General features: G+C 45.9%; 1 protein-coding gene across 3 annotated transcripts in view; it reads right to left on the bottom strand.

Annotated features, from left to right (window-relative positions):
• The window catches only part of NHS (NHS actin remodeling regulator), a 236,338-nt gene extending 223,237 nt beyond the window's left edge, over window positions 1-13,101 (bottom strand). Inside the window, exon 1 of one of the 3 annotated variants that reach the window (XM_015885999.2) lies at window positions 12,498-13,101. In XM_015885999.2, coding sequence (XP_015741485.1) covers window positions 12,498-12,885 — 388 coding nt within the window. In that variant the 5' untranslated portion in view covers window positions 12,886-13,101. The remainder of the gene's footprint in view (window positions 1-12,497) is intronic. The other 2 variants (XM_015885992.2, XM_015885997.2) reach the window with 2 other exon arrangements.
• Between the last annotated feature and the right edge of the window lie 10,334 nt (window positions 13,102-23,435).

Here is a 23,435-nt window from a genome sequence, read left to right on the forward strand (position 1 = left end):
TGGACTTTTTCCGTGCAACAGTAAATATGAGTATAAAACACTCCCTCAGAGATTCTGCAAACTACACTGTAGACTCGCATCACTTTACCTTTCACTTCCACATCTGTTCTCTTGGAAGGATTAATTTCATGAACTAAGCTGAGGTTTTCTGTATTTGTTATTTTTCATTCCTCCATGTAATTTAGCAGAGGCAATTCAAAAGCAAAGCCTTTACTCCTGCAAGTCAGAATAACAAGGACAATAAAACAGCATCTTTCCCACAGACTCTAGGAAAATATACCCCACTTCTGGGGTATGATCGCCCACAACATCCAGTAGAAGATTTTCTATCAGTACCACCACAATTCCTCAAGGCAAGACTAACCTTCCAGTTGGAGAGGGAAGGGAGAAGGAGGAACTGCAGGGTGCTTTTGGATGAAGACACAAAGTTGAAGAGAGAAAGAACAAGACATATCAATTACCTTCAATTGCTAACTTTGTCATAGGAACTATATTAATGGATATTTCCCTCTGTTTTCAGCATATTGCTGCTGATATAGCTGCAGAATTTCTTCTCACCTCTGTTAAGCTTTTCTAGGCTTAATGACCAATGTTATCTGGCCCAGCATTTCCATTGATATTTGTTTATCTTTTACCTCTGTGATGTGGTGCTCAGGGATATGATTTAGCAGAGGGTTGTTAGAGTTAGGCTACTATGGTTAGGCTGCAGTTGGACTTGATGATCTTCAAGGTCTTTCCCAACCTGGGTAATTCTATGATTCTATGATATATAAAAAGGCATTTCTCTTCCACTGACACACAAAATTTTGAGGAAGGAAATACTGTCCAAACCTGTTCTATCTCAACTACTGTTAAAAAAGGTCTGCATGAAGGTGGGCACACTCGTCTTTCTTATGGCAGCAGAATCCCTTAGTCTCACAGTCCAAACTGTTGCTCATCAAGTCAGACCTACAGCCAATCAGGAAGTCCAAATCCAGAAAGAAAAGAAAGAAGAAGAAAAAAAAAATCACTCTGAACTGCAATATTTTGCATTTTCCTCTCATTTCCTTTAACAAATTGCCATTCTGCTGGGTTCTTCAGCACAGCACTTAGGAACAAGCAGATAAATGAAAAATACTTCTAATCTACATTAATAATTTGTGTTAAGTTCCACTTGGACAATTTCATAAATGAATAGCCACATTATAGCTGTGGAAGGTAGCTGTAACCCATTCATTCACTTGCAGACCCAGCGCTCTTCAAACAGAGGTTATTTCCACTCTATTTTGTAGGCAGATTATTTTATCTTTGGACCTGATAGAGAATTACCCAGTGAATTTTGCATGTATTGACAGAGGTCCTTAAAATGCCTACAGTGTAAGCTGGGTAAATAGCCTGGGTTGTAAATATACTTTAAGCAGACAGTAAAGCATAAGCAAGGATCACAAGCACGGGTCTGGCAGCTCAGTCATAGAATGACAGGATGGCTGAGGTAGGAAGGTACCTCTGGGTCCATCAGGCCCCAGCAGGGACACCCAGAGCAGGGTACCAGAATCATGTTCAGAAGGCTCTCAGAGATCTCCAAGGAGGTGACTACACAACCTCTCTGGGCAGCCTGTGCCAGTATTTCATCACATACACTACCAAGAAAGCTTCCTGATGAAATTTCAAATCTTAAGTAAGATGCTGTTAGGCCTGGCCCAGCTCACTCTCCTCTCAGCCAGGCCTCTGAGCTTTGGCCTCTCTCTTCTCATCTTCTGCAGCTGACCCCCAGTCAGGGCTGCAATCCTGGCTTGCCTCCCAGGCAAATGGATTAGGCCCAGAGCACCACAGCATGGAACTTCTCCAGCACAACAAGTGCCTGGTGCAATGTAACCACACACCACAGAGTACAGCTATCTTATCACCACCATACTGATCTGCTGTATGGGGATGGTGGCATTGCTGGCAGACAGCAGGTGTGTCAGGGCTGTATTCAAGACTACAAAGATGGTGATGGGTCTAAATGGTCTAAAAGTGAAGACAGATAGGAAGCAGCTGAGGTCCCTTAGTTTGTTCAGTGCAGAGAAGAGGCTCTCCAAGGCAGTGGGCATGGACTTGAGCTGCCAGAGTTCAGGGAGTATTTGATCAACACACTCAGTCATAGGGTTTGATTTCAGGTGGTGCTGTGCAGAGCCAGGGGTTGGACCCCATGCTCCTTGTGGTCCCTTCCAACCTGGGATATTCTATGATTCTATGATATGTCATACAAACTGCACTGTGCTTGGGCAGTCCCACACATGCAGCCCTCAGCCTTGCCCTCAGCATGTCAGCTGGCCCAGCAGTGAGCAAGAGTGGAACTGGAGACACCTACATCCCAACCAGTGTTGCTCTGACCAATTGTGCTTAAAAAGGGATGGCTCACAGGCTCCAGGTGCTGACTAACAGCTGAGCAGCCATGTCCTAGCAGTGACAGAGAGATAACAGCAGATCTTCAGGTAAGCCTATGAGTTCTTCATCAGGAGGATGCTATCCAGAACACAGCTTACCCACCTTCTGTCTCAGCACTGAGGTGGAATCAAGTTTGTGGTAGACATAACAGAGGCAAAAAAAAATATTGCTGAAATCATGAACTAGTGGTACATACTTTAGGCTACTAGCAGAGCAATGACAAGATGATTGCCAAAGAATATACTTCAGCCAGAGTGCAATTTCAAAGTAAAGGAACTTATAGCAGTGATTTTAATGAGCCAGCCATAATGAATGCATTTATAACATCTATTAAAAGCAGGTTATGTTTGGGGGAAGAGAGGTTAATTAAATCTTAGCAGGTTATCAGTAGTTTATTAACTGAACAAGACAGTACCACATTAAAGATAATCAATGGAGAATAAACCACAGCTATAAAAATTAATACTGTTCATTCTTACGATGAGAGGGGGTTTCTTTCAGTGATAAGACAGAGGGTAAAGACATAGGTGCATCCCTCTTTAAAAAAAAAAATAAAGAACAAAGTATAGGACGTCCTAAAAGGAAAGTCATTCAAGGCATAAGTTTTTTTTTCCCCTAAAATTGCAAAGACATCATCAGTAATTCTAGAGGGGAACAAGAAACACGAACAAGCAGTTCCACAAGCAGCGGAACTAATGAAGCCTGGTTTTCTCCAGCTTTTATGTCATGCAAAGGACTGACTTTCATATTGAATAAAATCTGAGCTCCAACTGGAGCACTTTTTTTTTTATTGGTTTGGAGCATTTATATGGGATTCTTTCCCCAGTGGATTTTCTAGTGTCTAATAAAGAACAAGCCCTTCCTTCAAATGCAGCAGTAATAGCCTGTTCTCTCCTTTACCTGTCAGCCTCTTTTATGATTCCTACCCTGTGGCAATGTAGTTGAGATTGTAGTTGAATAACAGATATAAAGTTTCTAAAGGGCTGGTGTGAGATACATAGGTATCTCTACCTACTCCCCTGCTATACATGCACAGAGTGTGCTACTGTTTCAGTAAGAAAACAGGTTAAAAATGGCATTGTCAGAATAATCCACCCCACAGGGAAAATTTAGCTTTGTTGTGCTAACTCTGTGCAAGACTTCAGGCAATCTGCTGTGCTGACCAAGACTACAGGTTGCTGCAGCAATACTTGACCTGGGGGAAAGAGTGAATCCAGGAGAGAAAACAGGCTATCTTAAGCATGCCAGGACAAGAGCCCATAAAATGATGTTATAACTGATGGTCTACAGGAAAGCCAGGAGAACAAGGAGGAGGGGAAAAGGAAAAAAAGAAAAGGATGCTTGCCTTCAAAACTTGAGCTGTGCTGAGCCAAGTAGCTTCCAGGATAAGATGAAAATCAGTGGTCAGTCCTTGATATACTCATTCATTTTTGAGGAATCACTTTACCACTTTTGTCTATCCTCCCTCATACAACACTTCACCAAAAACCTCTTCAGCAAAGACAGGGCCATGTCTATGCCAAGAACTGGCCCTCTTCTTCCTCCAAGTCAGCAACAAATCTTAGAAGGGTTAGGGGAGATGGAGCTGGGGAGTACCCTTTCTTGGGACCCACTCAGATTTGAGTGATAAGTATTTAATCATAACTAATCTCTCATTTCACTTAAATCACTCCTTATCATAGCAATCCAAATTCTGTGCAATGCAAGGAATTTTTCAGTGTACCCCACATAATTCATCTCTCAAAATGTCCTGATTCTGCAGCCACAGAAAATTACACATGGCTCTGAGGATCAGGGCCTTTTCCCCTCAACACGCCCTTCCTCCAGAGCAACTTAAGGGCCTTTTCAAACAACAACAAGCTAACAAAAATAAATAAATAAATACAAAAACAATCAGAGAAGGCAGAGGAAAAACTGTAGAGGCCAGAGCAAGCTATGCATATTTATAGCACAAACACACCACTCTATGCTCGTTCTCCTTAATCACGTGTATACTCGAGCAAACAAGCTCCTTCAAACTTTCTCAGGGACTCAGCCTGAGCTGCTGTAGTTCAAAGTCCAGCTGTAAAGAGAGTGAAAACCATGGCAGCCTTGTAAGAATTATAGTGATCCTATAAAAATAATAATAATTAAAGGGAAAAAAAAATAGCCATTCTCTGCTGGGACTTGACATGGCAGTGCCACACAGCTCCCATTGAATCTAGCAGCATTTCAAGCATACAAGTCCTGATGTAATTAAGCCACAGGCTTAATTAGGTTCCATCACTCCTGCTTTCTTCCTGCCTTCAGCCAAGAAGGTATAAGAAAAGATTGTCCAATGCAGATACTGCAATCTGAAGACTCAAGTTAAGAACACAGTGGGTGTATATCTACTATAAAATCTACCCTAAAAACATGTCTGTTGTTCAACTGAGCGGCACATTAGAAGCGGTTAGATATAATGAAAATGTAAACGGGAAGAATTCTGGGGAGATACTTCAGCTAAAAACAGCACACGCTGTACGCTATCTTTTATTTGAATCATGCTCTAAGCCCTGCCTTTTTGAACTTTTTATAAATTCTGCTATCTCCCTTTGCAGTTAGTTACATATTGGTATATAAATTCAAAGACGAGAAGCAATTAGGAATGAAGCTAAGACTCCCTCTCTTGATGCTAATACATCAAAGGAAGTGAAAAAACTCCCCCCCACACGCACACTCAGTAACACAGAAGGCTTCTGCTCTTCACAGCCTAATAGCTCAAGTAGTTCCAGCGGAGAGTCTGATGTCAGACTCCGATTATGTGGAGATGCCAAGCGATTGGAAAGAACAGCTTTTGAAAATCCCAGTTCTCTGACTCAGAAGACCACACAGCTGCGCAGCAATGCTTTCAAAATGCAAGAGTGCATTATTCTCATGAGCTGGTCATATTTTTTTCCACTTTGGACATCGTAATACTGCTTTTAAGAGTTCCCTGTGGGCCTCTGATTTGGGTACAATACATTTAGGCATGTGTGAAGGAAATGTGTCAGATTAGGGGCTTTTCAAACAGCCAGGTCTGCTTTGCTATCCAGCTTGGAGAGAGAAAGAGCCCAATCTGCCTTTCAGCAGCCGTTCTTAATAGGATAAGGAGAGACTGCGGCTGGACTGTGCCATGTTTTCTCCCCACCTTTTCATATCTGTGCCAGACCTGTCATAATCTGATCCTTGAAATTTAAGACAGAGAACAAGCAAACCTACTGAAGAATTGTCAACAAGACTTGCTTCTGCCGAACCAGAAGAGCAGTTGAGTTGGCACCATTATGCCTGATTGTTTGTATTTCCTCCCCTCAAATGCTTCTCTCTGTCCAAGGACATTTGAGAATTATGCGGTAGCTTTTTGGAAACACTCCAGGCCCTTCATCGTTCATAGAGGGAAACTACCATCTTTTATGTACGTGAATGAACAGGTGAATGACCTTTCCGTGTCCTCAGGAAGCTATAAGGATCCACTTACTTCTTAATCTCCAAATCTCTCTTGTATCAGCAGGGGAACTGACCAGAAGTAGGAATGACACCATTGGTTTCATCAAACACTCATCTCATGTCTCCATACAAACGCATACATTAAATTACAAAAGATCTTCAACAGAAGCACAGAGGTTTAAGAGGGTTGCAGGATATTTTGTCACCAAATCCACAGTAAGTATAGGTCTCTTACCTGATTTCATTTTCTCTGCAGTCTTACTCCTGGATAATCTCATTGGCCTTAAAGGAGTTGTGTTATTTCTACCTGGATTTCTAATAAACTCACTGGAGCTCCTTGTTTGTCTATTGAGTGTGAGCCAGACAAAAGTCCCATTAATGGCTATGATACTACATAGCAATATAGCTGCAGTGAAATGGCAGTCCAGCTTTGCATGTCTTTGGACATTAGATCTATGTCTAGAAGGCTCTCTAATTAAGCATTCACTTCAAACCTGCTGCACCAATTTAAGTATTGTTTATAGGATGAAAAATAACTACAGAACACGTAAAGCTCTTCGGTACTATGCAAGAGGAGGACTGAGTAATGAGATTCAGCAAAATTCCTAAAGATTTACATCTATTTAACAGGGAATGGCTTCAGAGGAAAACCACAGCTGCTTGCTATTTAACTGTTACCAGGTTATACAGATAAAGGTTAGTTAGTCTCTCTGAGCACTGAGTTCTCAGAGCTGTCCCACTGATACAAGACAAAGGATTTTACCCTTTGCTTTTATCTGCAAAAAGGCGAGTCTGCTTTACACAAGTCAACATGACTGAAGGCACCAAACAGCACTTTGAAAACACTGTGTCTCTGCCAAAGCAACCTGACAAACTTCTTCCCCTTACATTCTATCACATACTAAATGGGTGAAAAAAAATCTCTTGACCTCAGGCTCTTCAGGGTTGTGCTCTCCCGTATCAGGTCTTCCATCACTATTCTGTAAACAAAGATAAGGAATCTTCCTAGATGGTGGCACTCTTTCTAATGTGATGGGCACGGTACAAATGGGATTCTGAACTGAGCAGGTTTTTCTTCCTATACTTCTTTGTTGTTGCAACAGTAGCAAAAGGTAAACAGGAAAACCAATGGTTTGGCCTCCTGCTCCTGCAGGGTGGGCTTACTTGACATCAGCCCTCTGCATTGCGAAGAAGCCAAGCACTGAGGCAGTTTTCCAATTTTCACATGCTCACAACTTGTTTTATTTGCATTAAGTACATCAGAGAATTGTATAAAACAAACAAATAAGCAACAACAAGCACAAAACCAAAGAATGCACACCTGACAAAAAACAGCAAACAAAGCCTTCCTGCACTTCCAAGAGGACAAATTAAGAGGCTGTGTTATTCAATTCGGACACAAAGCTGAAGATGACTGATTGCTGCATCTAACATACAACTCTTTTTCTTTGGAGGTTTTGTTATGTGCCCTATGAGGATTTACCAATTTATATGCAATATACAAAGAGAGCTGTGAATACGTTCTTGTGCCTCACGTCCCCAAACTACATTAAAGTCTATTTTTAAGCGTAACCAAGTTTACACCTAGAAATACTTATGCACTACAATGCACAAATATGCATATAACTCTTTAACGCAGAGTTAAGGGAAGGTAGAAACATGTCATCATTTGTTGCCAGCAGTATCAGAGACCTGTTAGTACAAATGTATCTGAACTGTGGAGTCTACAGTTGTGCCTCCACATGATAGAAAATCTACGCAATGGAAACTGCACTAAGGATTCCCTGGGATATTTCGAAGCTGGGATTAAGTATAGCATTCATCTACACAACTTGCACCTGATGGCTTATTCTTCCAATAGGGCACCTGCTCTTCAAGACCTACATACCTTCCAGAAGATCTCTGCAAGCACTTGCAACTCTAGAATGGCCTCACAGTGTAATCAGGTCCTGAAACAGAAGCATGGGGGTGCAGGGTTCTAGGTTCAGAAGCAACTGAGGTTTCAGTGCTGCAAGCTGAGGAGGAGGAGAGGCATTATCTGCTGAGCTTTGCATCCAATGTATGTTTTGTGAACATGGTAGAGCTGCAGCAGAAGATACATGGAAACCTCACAACTGATTAAATATATCCCTGCAGTGTTCAAAACCCAAACAGGAGAGCATTATAATGGTGCATAAATAAAAAAAATGAAAAACCAAATCAGCCCCCAAAAGAAAACAACCATCTAGAAAGCCCATTGAAACAGACCAAAAGCAAAAGTGAAACTATCCAGGATGTTTCCACTAACTGGTTTCAATGAAACAGAATAAATTAATGCACAGTCTAAAATAATAATGGAGCGGAGCAGTTCACAGCTGTCTGTTTTACCTCAGTACTGTCACATCCGTAAAGAGGAAAAAGGTATAGGGGACATCTGATGAAGAAAGTAATATAGGGGATATCCACGCTGCTACGCAGCTGTATCACTAAATGCAAGCATATAGGAAAATCAGGAACAGAGAAGAGGTGCAATGAAGTTTTTTATAAGACAACTGCTGGAAAGGGCACTGCTTTTAGAAATATTTGCTTCTGGTAACACAATGATGCTTACAAAAGAAAGCCTGGAATGCATGGAATTCTCAAGGATGCCAGGGTGCAAACAGGATCTTGTTAACTAGGGCTTTAAGAACCTGCTTTCTGGTCACATTGATTATTCAGAAAACGAGAGGGCTAACATCATCTGTCTCTGTAAAGTAAGACATTTAGACCACCAGATCTGTAGTTCCCTGGACTGAGAAATCATCATTCCAAATACAAAGAGACACTCAGTCACAAGCCTGCACTGAAATCCAGCAGTTCTTGTGCCACCAAGATTATGAAACTAATATCACACCGCTCATTTCTCTTGCTGTTAATAAGAAAACTCTAAGCAACAGCAAGATTGACAACAATCATTTTACTCCCACATGGTTCTGCTTTAGAAGCAGGGCCTGGAGCCGATCATGATGAAAAGCAGCAAAGAACTTAGACTGGCAGAAGGGCAAAGCAGTTTGTTCATGAGCTGAGCAGGAAAACATTTCTCACTCTTGTTTCTCTTCCAATTGGAGGGTGGGAAAAGACTTGTATTTGCAAAGCACTAACTGTCCAGAGGCTTGTATCAAAGATGAAAGGATCAGCAGCATGTGGGAAGGCAGGAGAGAGAGACACGGTGTTTTTGAAGATGACCTGCCCATGACTGCCCACAGTCCGTCCCTATTGTGTCTAACAAGATCTTCCAAATGCACTTTCTGAACAGTGGCTAAAACAAGAGAGCAACACATAGGTAAAAACCTTGAGCAGCAGCTCAGCACAGCAGTTCAGGCAGCTCTCTTAAAGCAAAGAATATCCAGGCTTGCAAATCTCTACCACCTCAATAGCAACAAAGCTGAGAATGGAAAGGCCTCATGAAAATGACAGCTGTAGTGATAAGTATTAGTAGAAGCATGCTGTAATCAGTTCATTTTGATGTGCTTTTAATAGTCCCTGAACTCAACATTTAAATGCAGCAATAAATAACTTCCAATGTAAAACACGCCACTGTTGTTTTCAAGGGAGCACCTTCCTGATCCTTTCCCCTATCATGCCTGCAACTACCCAAGACTGGAGCAGGATAAGGCATAACCACTGGCTCTAGGAGCTCCCCTGATGGGTCTGCCCAGCATTCCAGCATTCCTTTTCCTCACCCAGGTCACCCCTTCATCACGAGGGAAATTCAGAACCCAGCTGGCTCATGAAGCATGGAGAAAAAGGCCTTCAAATGTCATAGCTCCATATCTAGGGCATGTCTAGTAGCATTATTCTCAAACCACCATGCTGCAGTTGGTGTTACATCAAGAATGTCTAGCTGTGCTGAGATAGCCTGGTTGTTTTAAGCCTGTACTTAAAAAATACATGGCTGGGCTGCACAGCTGTTCTGCTCATATGCCAGCACACAGCACCTCAGTGTATACATCAAGCAGCCCAGCACCCCTGGCTACTGCTGCACAGCAAGTTCAGCACAACCATCCCATGTTCAGCAGGTACATAACCAGTGCCAATTTATTCCATGTTGCAAAGCCCAAATCTCCAGCTGGTTTTGAGTTAGCCTCAGATGTAGCATTTAGACTGCATGACCAGGCTGTGAGGCTAGTGGTCCTGGGCAGACCTGTAGGCACCTGTTCTTGCTGTTGCTTTGATGAGAACAAAGGGGCTTGCAGTGAGGCAGAAGTTGGCCTCTTCTCTCAGGTAACAGCAATTAGACTGGAGGGAAAGGCCTTAAGTCTCATCAGGGCAGATTCAGATTGGATATTAGGAAAAATGTCTCCTCTGAAAGAGTGATGAGGACAGGCTGCCCAGGGAGGTGGTGGAATCAGCATCCCTGGAGGTCTTCAAGAAACATGTAGATGTGGCTCTGAGGGATGTGATTAGTGGGCGTGGTGTGATGAGACACCCTCTTAGAGGGTTTTTCCAACCTTAATGATACTATAACTGGGTGCCATGTATTGAGTGAAACACTGTCAGAAATTGACTATGAGGCACAGCATGTCTAAAACAAACATGAGCACAGTCTTACTGAAAGTAACAATGGAGGAGGTGTCAGCCCAGAAAAGAAAATGCACACTACCATTATACACTACCGCAAGTATGTGCAGCTTCCTGAGGGGCTGTTGGATCTGGCCCTTGGGAATGCTGAGTGGTCTGCGGGCCAGCAGGAGGTGCTGCGGGTGGGAATGGATTTGGAGGATAACAGTACAGCTCAGCTCCAGGTCTCAGCTGAGATGTTCAGATGTAGCATCCAGAAGCACGCAAAGAAGCATTTTACCCATGCCCATTGGATGGGGACAGAGCCGTTCCTGCCAAAAGCATGTGCAGCCTAGGGCTGGAGAAGACTGGGTGCTGTGCTTGCAAGCAGCTGTGAGATGCGGGCAGGATGCACACCCCTGGAGAGCAAACAGCGCTGGAGACAGAGCTGAGCGGAGCCCTCGGTCACCAGACCCGGGGACATCTGCAGCCCTGCCGGCGGCACTGCACCACGCATGCTGTGTGCAGGGAGAGAGGAGGATCGGAAGGCAGCCGGGAGGGGGGTCATGGCCGTAAGTCTCTCCCCTCCTAAGGAGGGCTCAAAGAGAGAAAGAATCACGAAGAGGCAGATCCTGCGTTTATCATCATAGGGGAAAAGCCAAACTCTCTAATTAAGCACGCGACATAACTGCGCTGTAATATCAAGGTTCTGCACTGTGATTTGAAAACAAGCTGCGCTTGCACAATCCACAAAGAAAAAAAGCCGTGCGGATTAGAAAGGCTCGGCTCAGCTCTCACTTACACGAATGTATGGGCACAGCTACTCAGATCAAACGAGAACGAGACCCGAGGAGTTCTATTTCCCAGCCCGTTCCCTCAGCACACCGCCGGCCCTCCCGCTCCCCGCAGTTCCCAATCACAGCCCGGCACTCTGCTCTGACTGCACCCCAGTCCTGAAACTACAGGCAGCCTCCGTCAGGCTGAGCTGGAGTTGATGTATTGAACACCTCCCGAGTAAAGTCACCGTGCCAGCTGCCAAGTATCCTATTTAAATACCTCTGAACGCTTAAGGCTCGATGGTGTTAATGGGTTCGGCTCCACTGACCCTAGAGGAGTTACTTCTATCGCACGCCGCTCCCGAAAGGGAGTGCAGAGCACATTTCTCTTTTTAAAATGACACATCCATGGAAAGCGATGAGAGGAAGGAGCGCTCTCCCTTACTCCAGTGTAAATTCGTCTCCCTTCATCTTCAGACGGGATTGTGAGGGGAGCAGCAAAAAAAGCAAAACCCGAGCCAAATTCTCTACCAAAACCATTGCTGTTTCTAAGGCAGATACGATGAGGGCAGGATCAGCAGCGATCCCTGCTACTCCTCACCTCCAGTACGCAGCTCTACCTATGAGAAAACACTCGGGAGCACTTGGGAAGCGTATGCGTCAGTGAGAGCACAGAATCATTACGCTGCTGTAAACACAAGCCATGTTCAGCAGAACGCAGCAGATAGGACTGCGCAGCCTGTCACCGCTTTTATGGCTCGGGTGGAGAGGCAGCAGGATTTAAGCACTTATTGCTCAGAACAGAAGTCGCCCATTGCCCTCATCCTTTCCTTCCCCTCCTCTTCCCGCCTCCCCGGCTAGTCGGGCTGCTCTTTAAACACAACGAAGTCATGAACCAAACTTCCTTATTTTATATGGCTATGAAAACTGGATAAAGACGCGGCGCTTTGATTATTTCTACTTCAGAGCTTCCCATCTCCACCGGAAAGTCAGAGACACGTCTAAGGGAAAGGCAGACGTGCCCGGGAAGGGGACCGGCAGCAAACAGAGAAAACCTCGGGGACGGGGCTGGCTGCTCCTTCAGACGCCTCCCGGGCTCCCGCAGAGCGGCCTCGGACCCCTCCCCGGCTACAGAAGATGCGCCCAGAGAGCCGGGCAGCCGCTCCTTATGTAAGGCACAAACCACTGACATCATCCCTCTCGCCGGCGGCGCGGCGGCGCTCGGCGGCACCCACCGACCCGACCCGCGCCCCCGGCCCCTTCCCACGGGCTCCGCTCCCCTCCGGGAGCCCCCAGCTCCGCCCGGCGTGCCGTGCCCGGTGCCCGCCCGCCCCGAGCCGCGGTACTCACGCACTGCCTCCTGCTTGGGGTCGAGGCCGCGCACGGCCCCCTGGAGGCCGGCGATGCGGCCGTGCAGCGCCCGGACGCGGCGGTGGGTGCCCTGGATGTCAGCCTCGACCTCTTGGAAAAGGGTGCAGGCGTGCCGGGCCACGTCGGAGAGCTGCCGGAGGATCCGCGACAGGGCCACGTTGCTGACCGCGCACAGGTCCAGCACCATCAGCACCGCCGCCTCTCTCTCGCCGCCGGCCGCCTGCGCTCCCTCGCCCGTCGCCCCCGGCTCCTCCGGCGGCGGGTCCCGCGGCGGCGGCTCCGCGCTCCGGTTCTCATCCAGCACGGAAGCGGCGTGCTGCCGCCGGCACAGCCGCTGCGGCTCCACCGTCCGCTTGGCGAACGGCATGGCCGAGCCCTCGGAGCGGGGCTCGCTCGCCGGGATCGCTGCTCCCTTGCCCCGCCGCCCTCACGCGCGGCCGCCCATCGCCGGGCTCCGGCTACGCGCCGAGCTCCTGCGCTGCCGCCGGCCGCCGAGCATCCGCCGCTGCCGCCGCGGGGAGCCGGGGAGCATCCGCGCCGCCTCCCTCTCTCCTTCTCTCCCTCCTTCCCTCGCCCGCACGCCGCGCCGTCCCGCTCCGGCGGCGGGTGTGAAGGGGCGGCCCGAAAACCCGGCGAGAGGAATCCCGCGGCCGCGAGGAGGAGCGAGGCGGCGGGGCGGGGGCGGGGGCGGGCCGGGGCCGCCGCCAGGAGGCGTCGGAGAGACCGCAGCACCTCTGGAGCCGGAGCCGCGGGCAGCGGTGGAAGCCACCTCCAGCCCCGCAGCCCTGAGCCTCGGGAAGAGCCCTGGGGCATCCCGCAGCTCAGGAGTGCTGGGGTTTGGGGTGGGGAGACGGGACTCGGGGATCCTCGGGTGTCCCGTCCAGCACGGGGTGTTCCGTGGTCCCACGCGTGGAGCCGCCCTCTGGGAAGCTGTGTAGGGAATCACAGAGTCATAGAATGGCTTTGGTTGGAAGGAACCAAATCGAGCTCCAAATCCTGCCGTGGGCAGGGCTGCCGCCCACCAGCTCAGGCTGCCCAGGGCCCCGTCCAACCTGTCCTTGAGCGCCTCCAGGGATGGGGTAGGTGGGCTGCGGTCGGATGGGAGTGCTGCTTCGGGCACAAAGTGTCTGAGCTTAGCTCTGTGTGGTCCTCAGTGTGAGCTGGCATGAAGTCTGGACTTAACCTGTAAATTACTGGTAGTAAGCATGCAGCTGCACGAGGCACAGAAAAAGCTGCTGTGGAAGGACAGCCTTTCCCCAGGCTGACATTCCACAGTTGGGAAATATTGGATTAAGCTTGCCCGCTTGAACACTTGTCACCCTGGCACATGCTTGCCATTATCATAGAATCATAGAATCACAGAATGGTCTGGGCTGAAAAGGACCATAATGATCATGTAGTTTCAACTCCCCTGCTATATGCAGGGTCACCAACCACCAGACCGGGCTGCCCAAAGCCACATCCAGCCTGGTCTTGAATGCCTCCAGGGATGGGGCATCCACAACCTCCTTGGGCAACCTGTTCCAGTGCATCACCATCCACTGAGTAATGATGTGGGCCGTCCTCACACCTGTAATTACCAGCACCTCACAGGAGTACTCACCAGGCTCTATTAGTGCAGGTTGCTGCCCCAGGGGCATGCAGCCACCTACGGCTCCTTCTGCATAGCTGACCCACTGGGCTAAATCCACTGCTGGCTTTTGGCACAGATGCTTTGTGTGCCCTAAGACCATCACAAATCTGGTCAGAGCTGTTAAAGTCACCACATCCCTTGTGCCAGAGTTTCTTCTGCAGCAGGGTGGTCTGTTCTTAGTAATGAAGCACAGACTGTACTGCTCTTCCTGCCCAAGAGAATCAAAGTACTTCATTTGTTATCCACTGAAAGGTACTTTAATAATTCATGTGAGTTTCATTAATGGGATAGGGAATGGGAAGTCTAAGTTTAAATGCTAGGGAAGGAACAGCAACCATCCAAACTGAGGTGGGCTCACAAGACACAGACTTGGGAGGGAAGCACACGGGAAGCAGCATCATAACCCTTATCAGGGATAAAACTTGGTGTTTAGGGAAGCAGCTGTCAGCCACTCATCCTGCACCTCTCTTAGACATTCTTATGAGCCACTGGCTTGGGCCAGTGTGCACAGTTAAATGAAGCCAATGTCCAACAGTGGTCAGCTTATCTGAAAGGTACAGGTCCTGCCAACCCTGAAACTCTCTCACTAACAGTAGTTAGTGTATCTTCATTTTGGAGGTCCTGTAGCATGTCTTTCATTACTTACCTCCTCTCTGAAGAGCTCCTCAAAAAGTCCTGTCCCCCTGTCCTGACTGCAGGGCAGCAGAGTGCCGTGGTCTGAAGTTAAACTTTAGTTAGCAGTATGTGCTTGCAGCTCAGAAGGCCAACTGCATCCTAGGCTGCATTGGAAGAGGGGTAGCCAGTGGGGAGAGGGAGGGGATTGTCTCCCTCTGCTCTGCCCTTGTGAAGCCCCCCACCTGCAGCACTGCATCCGGGTCTGGGGCTCCAGCACAAGAATGATGTGAAGCTCCTGGAGTGAGTCCAGAGTAGGGTCACAAAAATGATCAGAGGGCTGGAGCACCTCTTAGATGAAGTCAGGCTTAGGGATTTGGGATTGTTCAGCCTGAAGAAGAGAAAGCTCATTGTGGCCTTCTGGTACTAAAAGAGATCTTATAAATGGAAGGGTAGCTGATCTTTTACACTGTCTCATAGAGACAGGACAGGGAGGATGGCTTTAAACTAAAATAGGGGAAATGTAGTTTAGATGCTGGGAGGCGATCCTTTACTCAGAGGTTGGTGAGGCACTGTCACAGCTGCCCAGAGAAGCTGTGGTGCTCTGGAGGCACGCAAGGCCAGATTGGATGGGGCCTTGGGCAGCAGCAAGGAGAAGCAAAAGAGACCTGAGCTGGTGGGGGGCAGCCCTGCCCATGGGAGGGGGTGGAACCAAATGGGCTTTGAGGTTCCTTCCAACCCAAATCATTTTATAATTCTGCGATTGTACCCCAAGATGCTCCTTTATGAACACATCAAGCCAGGCCAACCTTCTGCACCAGTAGACTTCAAGACACACTTGTAGACCTCAGAGACAGACATGTCAGTAAGAGTATCAGTCATGAACAGAGCTAAACTCTTGAAACTGTTCCTTTCTGGTTATTTATTGCCAGAAAAGCCTTCTGTTGTGTTGTACTGCTGTCCTACATGCAGTAAATTTGCTCTGGGCCTCTACTGTGGATGGCACTTGCTTTCACCCATGGCACTGAAAGGTTTATTATGGTTTACTTCAAAACCACATGCATTATCAGGATGGGAGAGTTAGCAAAAAGAGTGCACATTCTTCCTTGACTTTTCACTGCTGATGCTGCTGCTGGGAAGGCCGTTGGTCATAGAACGCAGCAGCTGCTGTGTGGTTTCACAGACTTTATCACCCATACTACAGCTGTGCTCCTCCCACGGTTTGCATTTACTGCTGACATCCCTGCTGAGGCGTGATTTGACAAGTGACACCAGTGGGGCAGCTCTGTGCTGATGGAGGTGGTGGCAGGGCTGCTGATAGATCAGAAGGAATCCATGGCTCTCTGTGCAGTGAGTGCAGGAGATAGGGAGATGAGGTTGGGCAATCTTGCCCTGCTTGGCTCTGGCCTGCTGCGCTATGCCTCAATCCACAACACCAAAACGAGAGGAGAGGCTGATGAGTGCTTCAGGCTATTGTCATTTCCCCCTCTTTCCATGACTGTCAGGAAGATGTCTTCAGGCATCATATTAATGAAATTGTGGCCTTTTGACCATCATGTAGTATCTATCATCACTGACACTAGCCCCACTAATATATCATGTATTTATTCGCAGCAAAGATGTCACAGGCAGCATATTACCAAACCTGTACCCGCTCAGGCTAGCAAAAAGCATCCTCATTCAGAAACTGTCCTCAAGGCTCAGCTGCCATTCTGCACTTAGACCAGAGTGACATCCATTGATCACACCAAGGCCGCATTAACAATAGAAGCCCATTAGGCAGGAAGGCAGCACAGCCAGGCACTCTGCTGTGAGTCAGGACCTGCTCGTTTTGGTCTCACAGTCCTGCCTGTTTGTTTCAGCATGAACATGTTAAGATCACGTCCAAAACAGAATTGTAGCTGAGAAATACTTTTACTGAAGAGGCTGAAGGAGCTGAAGGAGCAGCTGTATGGCAGTCAGAGCAGTGGTGTTTCTCAGTGTCAGTTTCTCTTTCCTCTCCCTCTGGATTTCTCTTGCCACGTGTGTGCTGTCACCAGCTCCCATTCCAACCCAGCCTGCTACTTTCGGCTATTTGTTAGTATTTGCATTATCACAATCCTCTTCACCCCTAAACTATGACCCCGCTGCTTTAGTCATTGCTTCAAGTAGGAAAAATGCAAGGCCTGCAGCAGTGTATGTACCTGTAGCAAAATGGATAATTGGGCTCCACATGCTGCTGCAAATCATGTAGTGCAGGCAAAACAATTAAAAACTGAAAGTTAACTCCCTTTCTCTTAATTATAGTTGTTACGGAGTTTACTTGTAACCAGAGTAGGGATGACATTTCAAACTGAGGTGTGATTATTAAATCGACACTTTCTTTAAAATGTGCCTTAAGTGAAGGCTGACATGATAATTGAGTTTTATTACTAAGAAACGTCTATTTTAATAAGGAAACTTCCTTATTTCTCCAGTGAGTTCATGTTAAGTGCATATCAGTGTAATGTTTTCCATCACTACTACCTGGCACTGCGAGTCAGGAATAACTCACTGGAGCATCCCCTGAACAGCAAATGCTGTAATTTCCTTCAGTGCCAGTACTAGTTGCACATTCTTTCTCATCCCAGAAAAGTGTATTGACCACCAGCAGTGGGGTATGACAAGAGGGAAAAAGAAGAAATCTGTTTAGATACTGTTATTATTTGGGCCTTTAAAAATATGAGGACTTGTCTGAAGGTAACGCCTCCTGTGTTACGTTGTTGACCCATGACACGAGAGGAAGATAATGGGGGTATGGCAGTAGGGGCTGAACCTTCCCACCAGTATCCCGTTACGTGTTGCCATGTGAGAACGGGGGGACAATCTGACAAAATGGCATCCAACATAGAAGTGTGTATGAAGCAAAGGGGCATTGTTGAATTCCACCGTGCACAAAAAATGGCACCCACTGACATTCATCAGTGCTTTCTGAATGTTTATGGGACCAAACTGTGCATGTGAGCACAGTGAGGGGTGGGTGGTGTGTGTCAGCAGTGGTGGCAGCAGCAGTGGGTCAAATCTGCTGGTGCAGGTTGTTACGAGTGCAGCATGCAGGCCCTTGCTCATTGGTGGTTAAAATGCACAGCTCATGGTGACTGGGTCAAATAACAGAGTTTTGTAGCTGAGAATTTGCTCTATCAAACAGTGCTCGTGTGCTCTTGGTTTCCATTGTTGTTTCTGTGGAAATAAATACAAGGCACTACCTTTGGAACAACCTACATAATAACGGTTAAGAAAGTGCAATGATCTCAAGACAAAATCAAAATTAAGTTCTACCTTATGAAATCACAATTAGAAAGAAAAAAATTATCTATTTGTTACAAAGAAACAATAATGCACTGAAGGAAAGAGTAAGGGAGAAAGAAGAATTTTTCCTTTCAGTGAGAAATTCATCCACCTCTTTGTTGCTCTGACTCCTTAATTACACTTGATTTGTTAGCAGTGGGGGTTTAACCTGCACACAGTGGATATTTTCACTGTTCTCTTTAATTTCTCCTGCTGGCATCTGGCAGTTTGTACACATCAGGCGCAGACTGCAGTAGTCTCGATTCAGGACTTGGCTGACCTCAGCTGACACTTTGCCTGTATCAGGACAGTGGGAGCAAAACTGGTGAAGGGAAAGGAAGATTTATGGGGAACAGAAAGTGAAAACCCCAGCATCCAAAGAGTATTTTTTCAATATTAACAGCATGTATTTTTCACACTTCCCAAAATAATTTGGCACGTGCCAATTGCACACTGAATGTGGAATTTAGACCGCACTCTATCATGTGGTCTAAATGTGGAAGTAATTTGAAGTTTCTATACTCTGGTTCCTTCCAGAAGATAATTTAAAGTTTCTATACTCTGGTTCCTTCCTTCCCTTTTTTGTTTCAGACTCTTCTTTGAAGAATATATGTAAAATAAAAAGAAGATGAACCAACCAAACTGAAATCCACCAGCTCACAGTTCATGTCACCAAAACAAGATCAGTAAAAGGCCAGATTCTCCCACTTTGCTCACAGTGAGGAGGTGAGAAGAGGAGGAGGCCAGGTCGTGTTGGTGTCTCTGTGTTTCCCACTGCTTCTCCCCAGGGGGGAACTCCAGTTCTGCTGGGATGGGTGTTCAGCTCATTTACATCTTTCTGTGTTGTAGCACAACGCAATGCCACCCAGCCCCAGATGCTGCTTATACTGAGTACTGAGCTGTATTTGGTGAGCTAGCTTTACATTCTTGAGCCAGGTAGGCTCACATCACAGGTTTGTTCACAAAGCCCTGTGCCAGTCATCATCCAGTGTTTTTAAGCAAGCATCTGTTTGGATCCCAGCAGAGGAAAGCTGGGCACGAATCAGGCCCACTTAGACTTTAGAGACTAGTGTGGAAGAGCCTGTCTGGGTATTAAAATCTCTGTCCTGCAATCTGCAGGCCATATTCCAGCTCTGTGTGACAGTTCAATTTATCAGAAAGCCCAGCAGTATAAAATAACAAAAAAGGGAGCAAATCAGATTTGAAGATGATTGGGGTTGGTCACTGCAAAAGCTCATGCTGCCCTGCACATATTCTTTCCATCTGTATGGGTTTCCATTATGAATAAATCTTGTCTGCCAGGAGTAAGTCTTTGGCTTTCAAAGAAATGAAAATAACAAAAGATAAGCAATTGCATAGTAGGTGGGCTAATTCTTTCTTCCACCTCTCTGTCCACAATGGAGACAAAAAGAGAAATGTTATTCTCGGTGGCTTGGCACCAACCCTCCACCAGCTGGGTGGGAAGGCACCCCGAGCCCTGGTGTTTTAACTCCTGCAGCAAAACACTACATGAAGCTTAGAATCATAGAATCATTAAGGTTGGAAAAGGCTTCTAAGATCATCCAGTCCAACTGTCCACCTACCACCAATATTGCCCACTAAACCATATCCCTCAGTGCCACATCCACACGTTTCTTGAACACATCCAGGGACAGTGATTCCATCACCTTCCTGGGAAGCCCATTCTAATACCAGTCTTGGAGAAGGAATTTTTCCTAGTATCCATTCTGATCCAAGCTTGTGCTCTTTGTCAGATCTGACACGTGGCAGTGCTCAGCACTGCAGTGGCTTTTCCACAGAAGCTCCTTCTGAAGTAAATCATACTTAATCTGAGGTAACTCATGGGCTCATTGTGGCCAGTCAAATCAGCTCCCTGTTTTGTTTAACTAACAAATAATACTTTAAGTGCTCTAAAAATGCACCATGCTAAGAAAAGTCTGATGGAGTAGGTGATTAGTGTTTCAAAGGCAAACAAAGTTTATAGAAGCATAATTAGTTGTCTGCTTTTAGACAAGAAAAAATATGCCAGCAGAACCGAACAGATTATTTTTGGACTTAAGAGAGTTACGGAAACATGTTAAAAAATGGAATGTCATTAGAGCCTACAGTTATTCTAGGGGTAAACAGAGCTATTATACAGGTACTCACCTTTATGTCTGCTCCTTTTGCTAATGGGCTCTGTTCATTGCGTACAGAAAAAAAAGAAAAAAATCAGCCTTATCCTGTTTACAGCTGAGCTGCAGAATACTTAAAATTATTACTTTGGATTTTGAACATTAACTCTGTCTGCTGGCAAGAGGAAAATCCTCTCATATTATATAATTATGGCTTCAAGCAGCACTAACAAAGAAGTTGCACAGGCCGGGGCCCGCTCACCCATGTCTGGAGGTATCGACAGCATGTCTGTGGTTGTGGTCGTGCAGGCATGGAGAGGTAATGATGGGATGCCAAGCAAAACAGCCTGCAGAGGCAAGCTAGGCACTTCAGGAGGTGGTGCCTCAGCTGCAGCCATGACAGGCTGTTGATAGAGGCTTCCATGTCGTCTTCCATGACTGGTGCAACCACAACATGTGCCAGCACACATGGTACTGGTGGGTGAGCAGGACAAGGAGCTGCTGGTTAGTGGTGAGTGAGAGTCAGGAATAAATGTACTGGAATCAAATAAACTACCCACACCAGCACAAATTAGGAGGCACAGGGCAGATCTTACCATTCTCTACAACTGCCTGAAAGGAGAATGGAGCAAGGGGGGCAGGATTTCTTTACCCGGGTGGCAGCAATAGGATAAGAGGGAATGGTTGCAAGAGAGGTCCAGGAGAGAGGTTCAGACTGGATATTAGGAAAAACTTCTTCTCTGAAAGAGTGGGGTGAGGCAGTGGCACAGGTTGCCCATGGACATGGTGAAGTCACTGTCGCTGGAGGTGTTCAAGGAACGTGTAAATGTGACACTGAGGGATGGGCTTAGTGGGCATGGTGTAATGCATTGGTGGTTGGAGCAGATCATCGTTGTGGTCTCTTCCAATCTTAACAATTTTATGATTCTATCATTCCACAAAATAAGGGAAGGTCAGTGGACAGTCATCATAGATAGTCCAGTCTATGTCTGCATTCATAGCAAGGGGTGCAGAGTGGTATGAGATCAAGGAGCTTGCTACCTGTAAAATCCATTGCACTATCTGACCTTAAAAGGCACTTCCAAGCTCCATGCTGTCATTTGTTACCTAATACAGATCCCAGTGCAAACTGGTTTTAAGTTAAATTTGCTAATTTTATAGACATTGTTGAAACAACAGCATGGGCATGCGTGTAGTCAGTCCACTGAAAAACAGGCTAGTGCAGGAAATAGGATTTCAAGAAACTCCACTGATAACTGGCCTACATGGCAAAAAAAAGAGACCCAAACTCAGATATGAGTTAATTGGGATTTTCTTCTACATCTCATTAACCTCTGAGATGACGAATCCTGCAAAGCTGTGATTTATTTACCACAGATGCGCTCAGAGGATACTGCATAACTTAGAGTTCTGGCACTGTGGAAGTTATTTGCAGTAATGAATTTTTAAAATTCTTTGGAGAAAAGAGAATGTGCATCTCCTTCCCCCACCAAATTAAAAAAAAAAAAAAAAAAAAAGAAAAAAGAAATTGCAGAGTAACATTCAAAGGCTCATTAAAGCAGCCAGGGAAAATAGATTACAGAGACTTCAAAGACTCACGATACCGGTTAAGAATCAGCTCTCTTTTTCAAAGAAAATGTTATTAGCTAATCCTTGAAATTTGGGTTTTGGCAGATGACACATTGTTTCCTGCAGGTGCAGAAACAAGAGGGTATTAAAAGAGTTTTGGTAATGCACAGGAAGCCTCCCAACTAGACTTAGGATTCCATCTATTCAAACCTACCTGAGCAAGCTCTTTGACTTCTCATACATGCACTGAATATTTAGGGAGACTCTAACCTACATGAAGCTGAATTTCTCCTTTACTGAGAAAACCCATCTGTAAATTCATCACTTCTTTTTTATTTTTATTTTTTTAAGGAAAAACACACCTTTATTACCGATATTATCCGTAACATCAGAGGCACTAACCAGAAAAAACAATGCAGAAACAACATCTACCTATGGATAACAATTGTACTAATAAAACTCCATAAGATTACGAGCAAACTTCACTCATCACCACTTTCCTGCTTGCATCATTTTGAGGATGCTTTGACATGCTCTCTTTTAAGGTCTTCTTTACAAGGTCCCTCATGTGTTCTTTTACTTCTCAGTCCATGGCTAATCCCAACTCCTCCATTAGTTACACGTCCCCAGTTACCAAAAGAGACAAGGCCAGTCACATTTCACTTCAAGCCCTTTGTTAAGCTGAGATCCTCTGGCTTTGATTTAAAACCAAGCTATCTCATGACAACAGTTTTCCCACTGAGACTTTCACCTAGAATTTGGCTGGAAAGATGCCCAAAACTGTGTCTTACTGTTCCCATGGCAACCAATTGCTTAAAGTCAAATGACTGGACATAAGATGCCCTTAGTAGTTAACAACCTGAAAAGGAAAACCCAAATCAATCAGGGAGGATGGAACAGCAGCAAAATTTTTCAGGAAACATATATCTTTTTTCTAACATCCAAGAAGTTCTTCTGTTGCTGTTCCTTTTCAGGTATACTCGAAAGTATCTTTGCTTATAAATTTGATGAAAAGGCAAATAGCTGCATGAAATTCAAACCATGGCACAGGCAACATTCATGACTTGTAGAAAAGAGGCCATGAATGATAAGTCTATGAAGAGAAGAGGAGGCTCAGGGGAGACCTCATTGCTCTCTATAACTTCCTGGAGGGAGGTTGTAGTGAGCTGGGGGTCGGCCTCTTCTCTCGTGTCATTAGTGATAGGACCAGAGGGAATCGTTTCAAGCTACAGCAGGGGAGATTCAGGTTGGACATTAGGAGGTATTACTTCTCAGGGAGTGTGGTCATGCACTGGAATGGACTGCCCAGGGAGGTGGTGGTGTCACCGACCCTGGGGTGTTCAAGGAAAGACTGGATGTTGTGTTGAGGGACATGGTTTAGTGGGAGCTATTGGTAATAGGTGAACAGTTGGACTGGATGATTTTTTATGTCTTTTCCAACCTTGGTGATTCTATGATTCTATGAAGCCTGCCACTAATTATAGACACCCATATTATGAGACACAACCCTTACAAGGACAGAGTGAAGCATATTCCTTTAATAAATACTTCACACTTGTTGTGAAGAAAGTAATTTGAAGTGTTTTTAAGATCTCAAATATGCTATATAGCCATTTGCAATTGTTTGTAAGAGGTGGCTTACCTTATTACTCACAAATCTATTCTCCAAAATGTGTTTTTTCC

This window comes from Coturnix japonica, chromosome 1 (assembly GCF_001577835.2).
Source record: "Coturnix japonica isolate 7356 chromosome 1, Coturnix japonica 2.1, whole genome shotgun sequence".
Taxonomy (NCBI): Eukaryota; Metazoa; Chordata; class Aves; order Galliformes; family Phasianidae; genus Coturnix; species Coturnix japonica.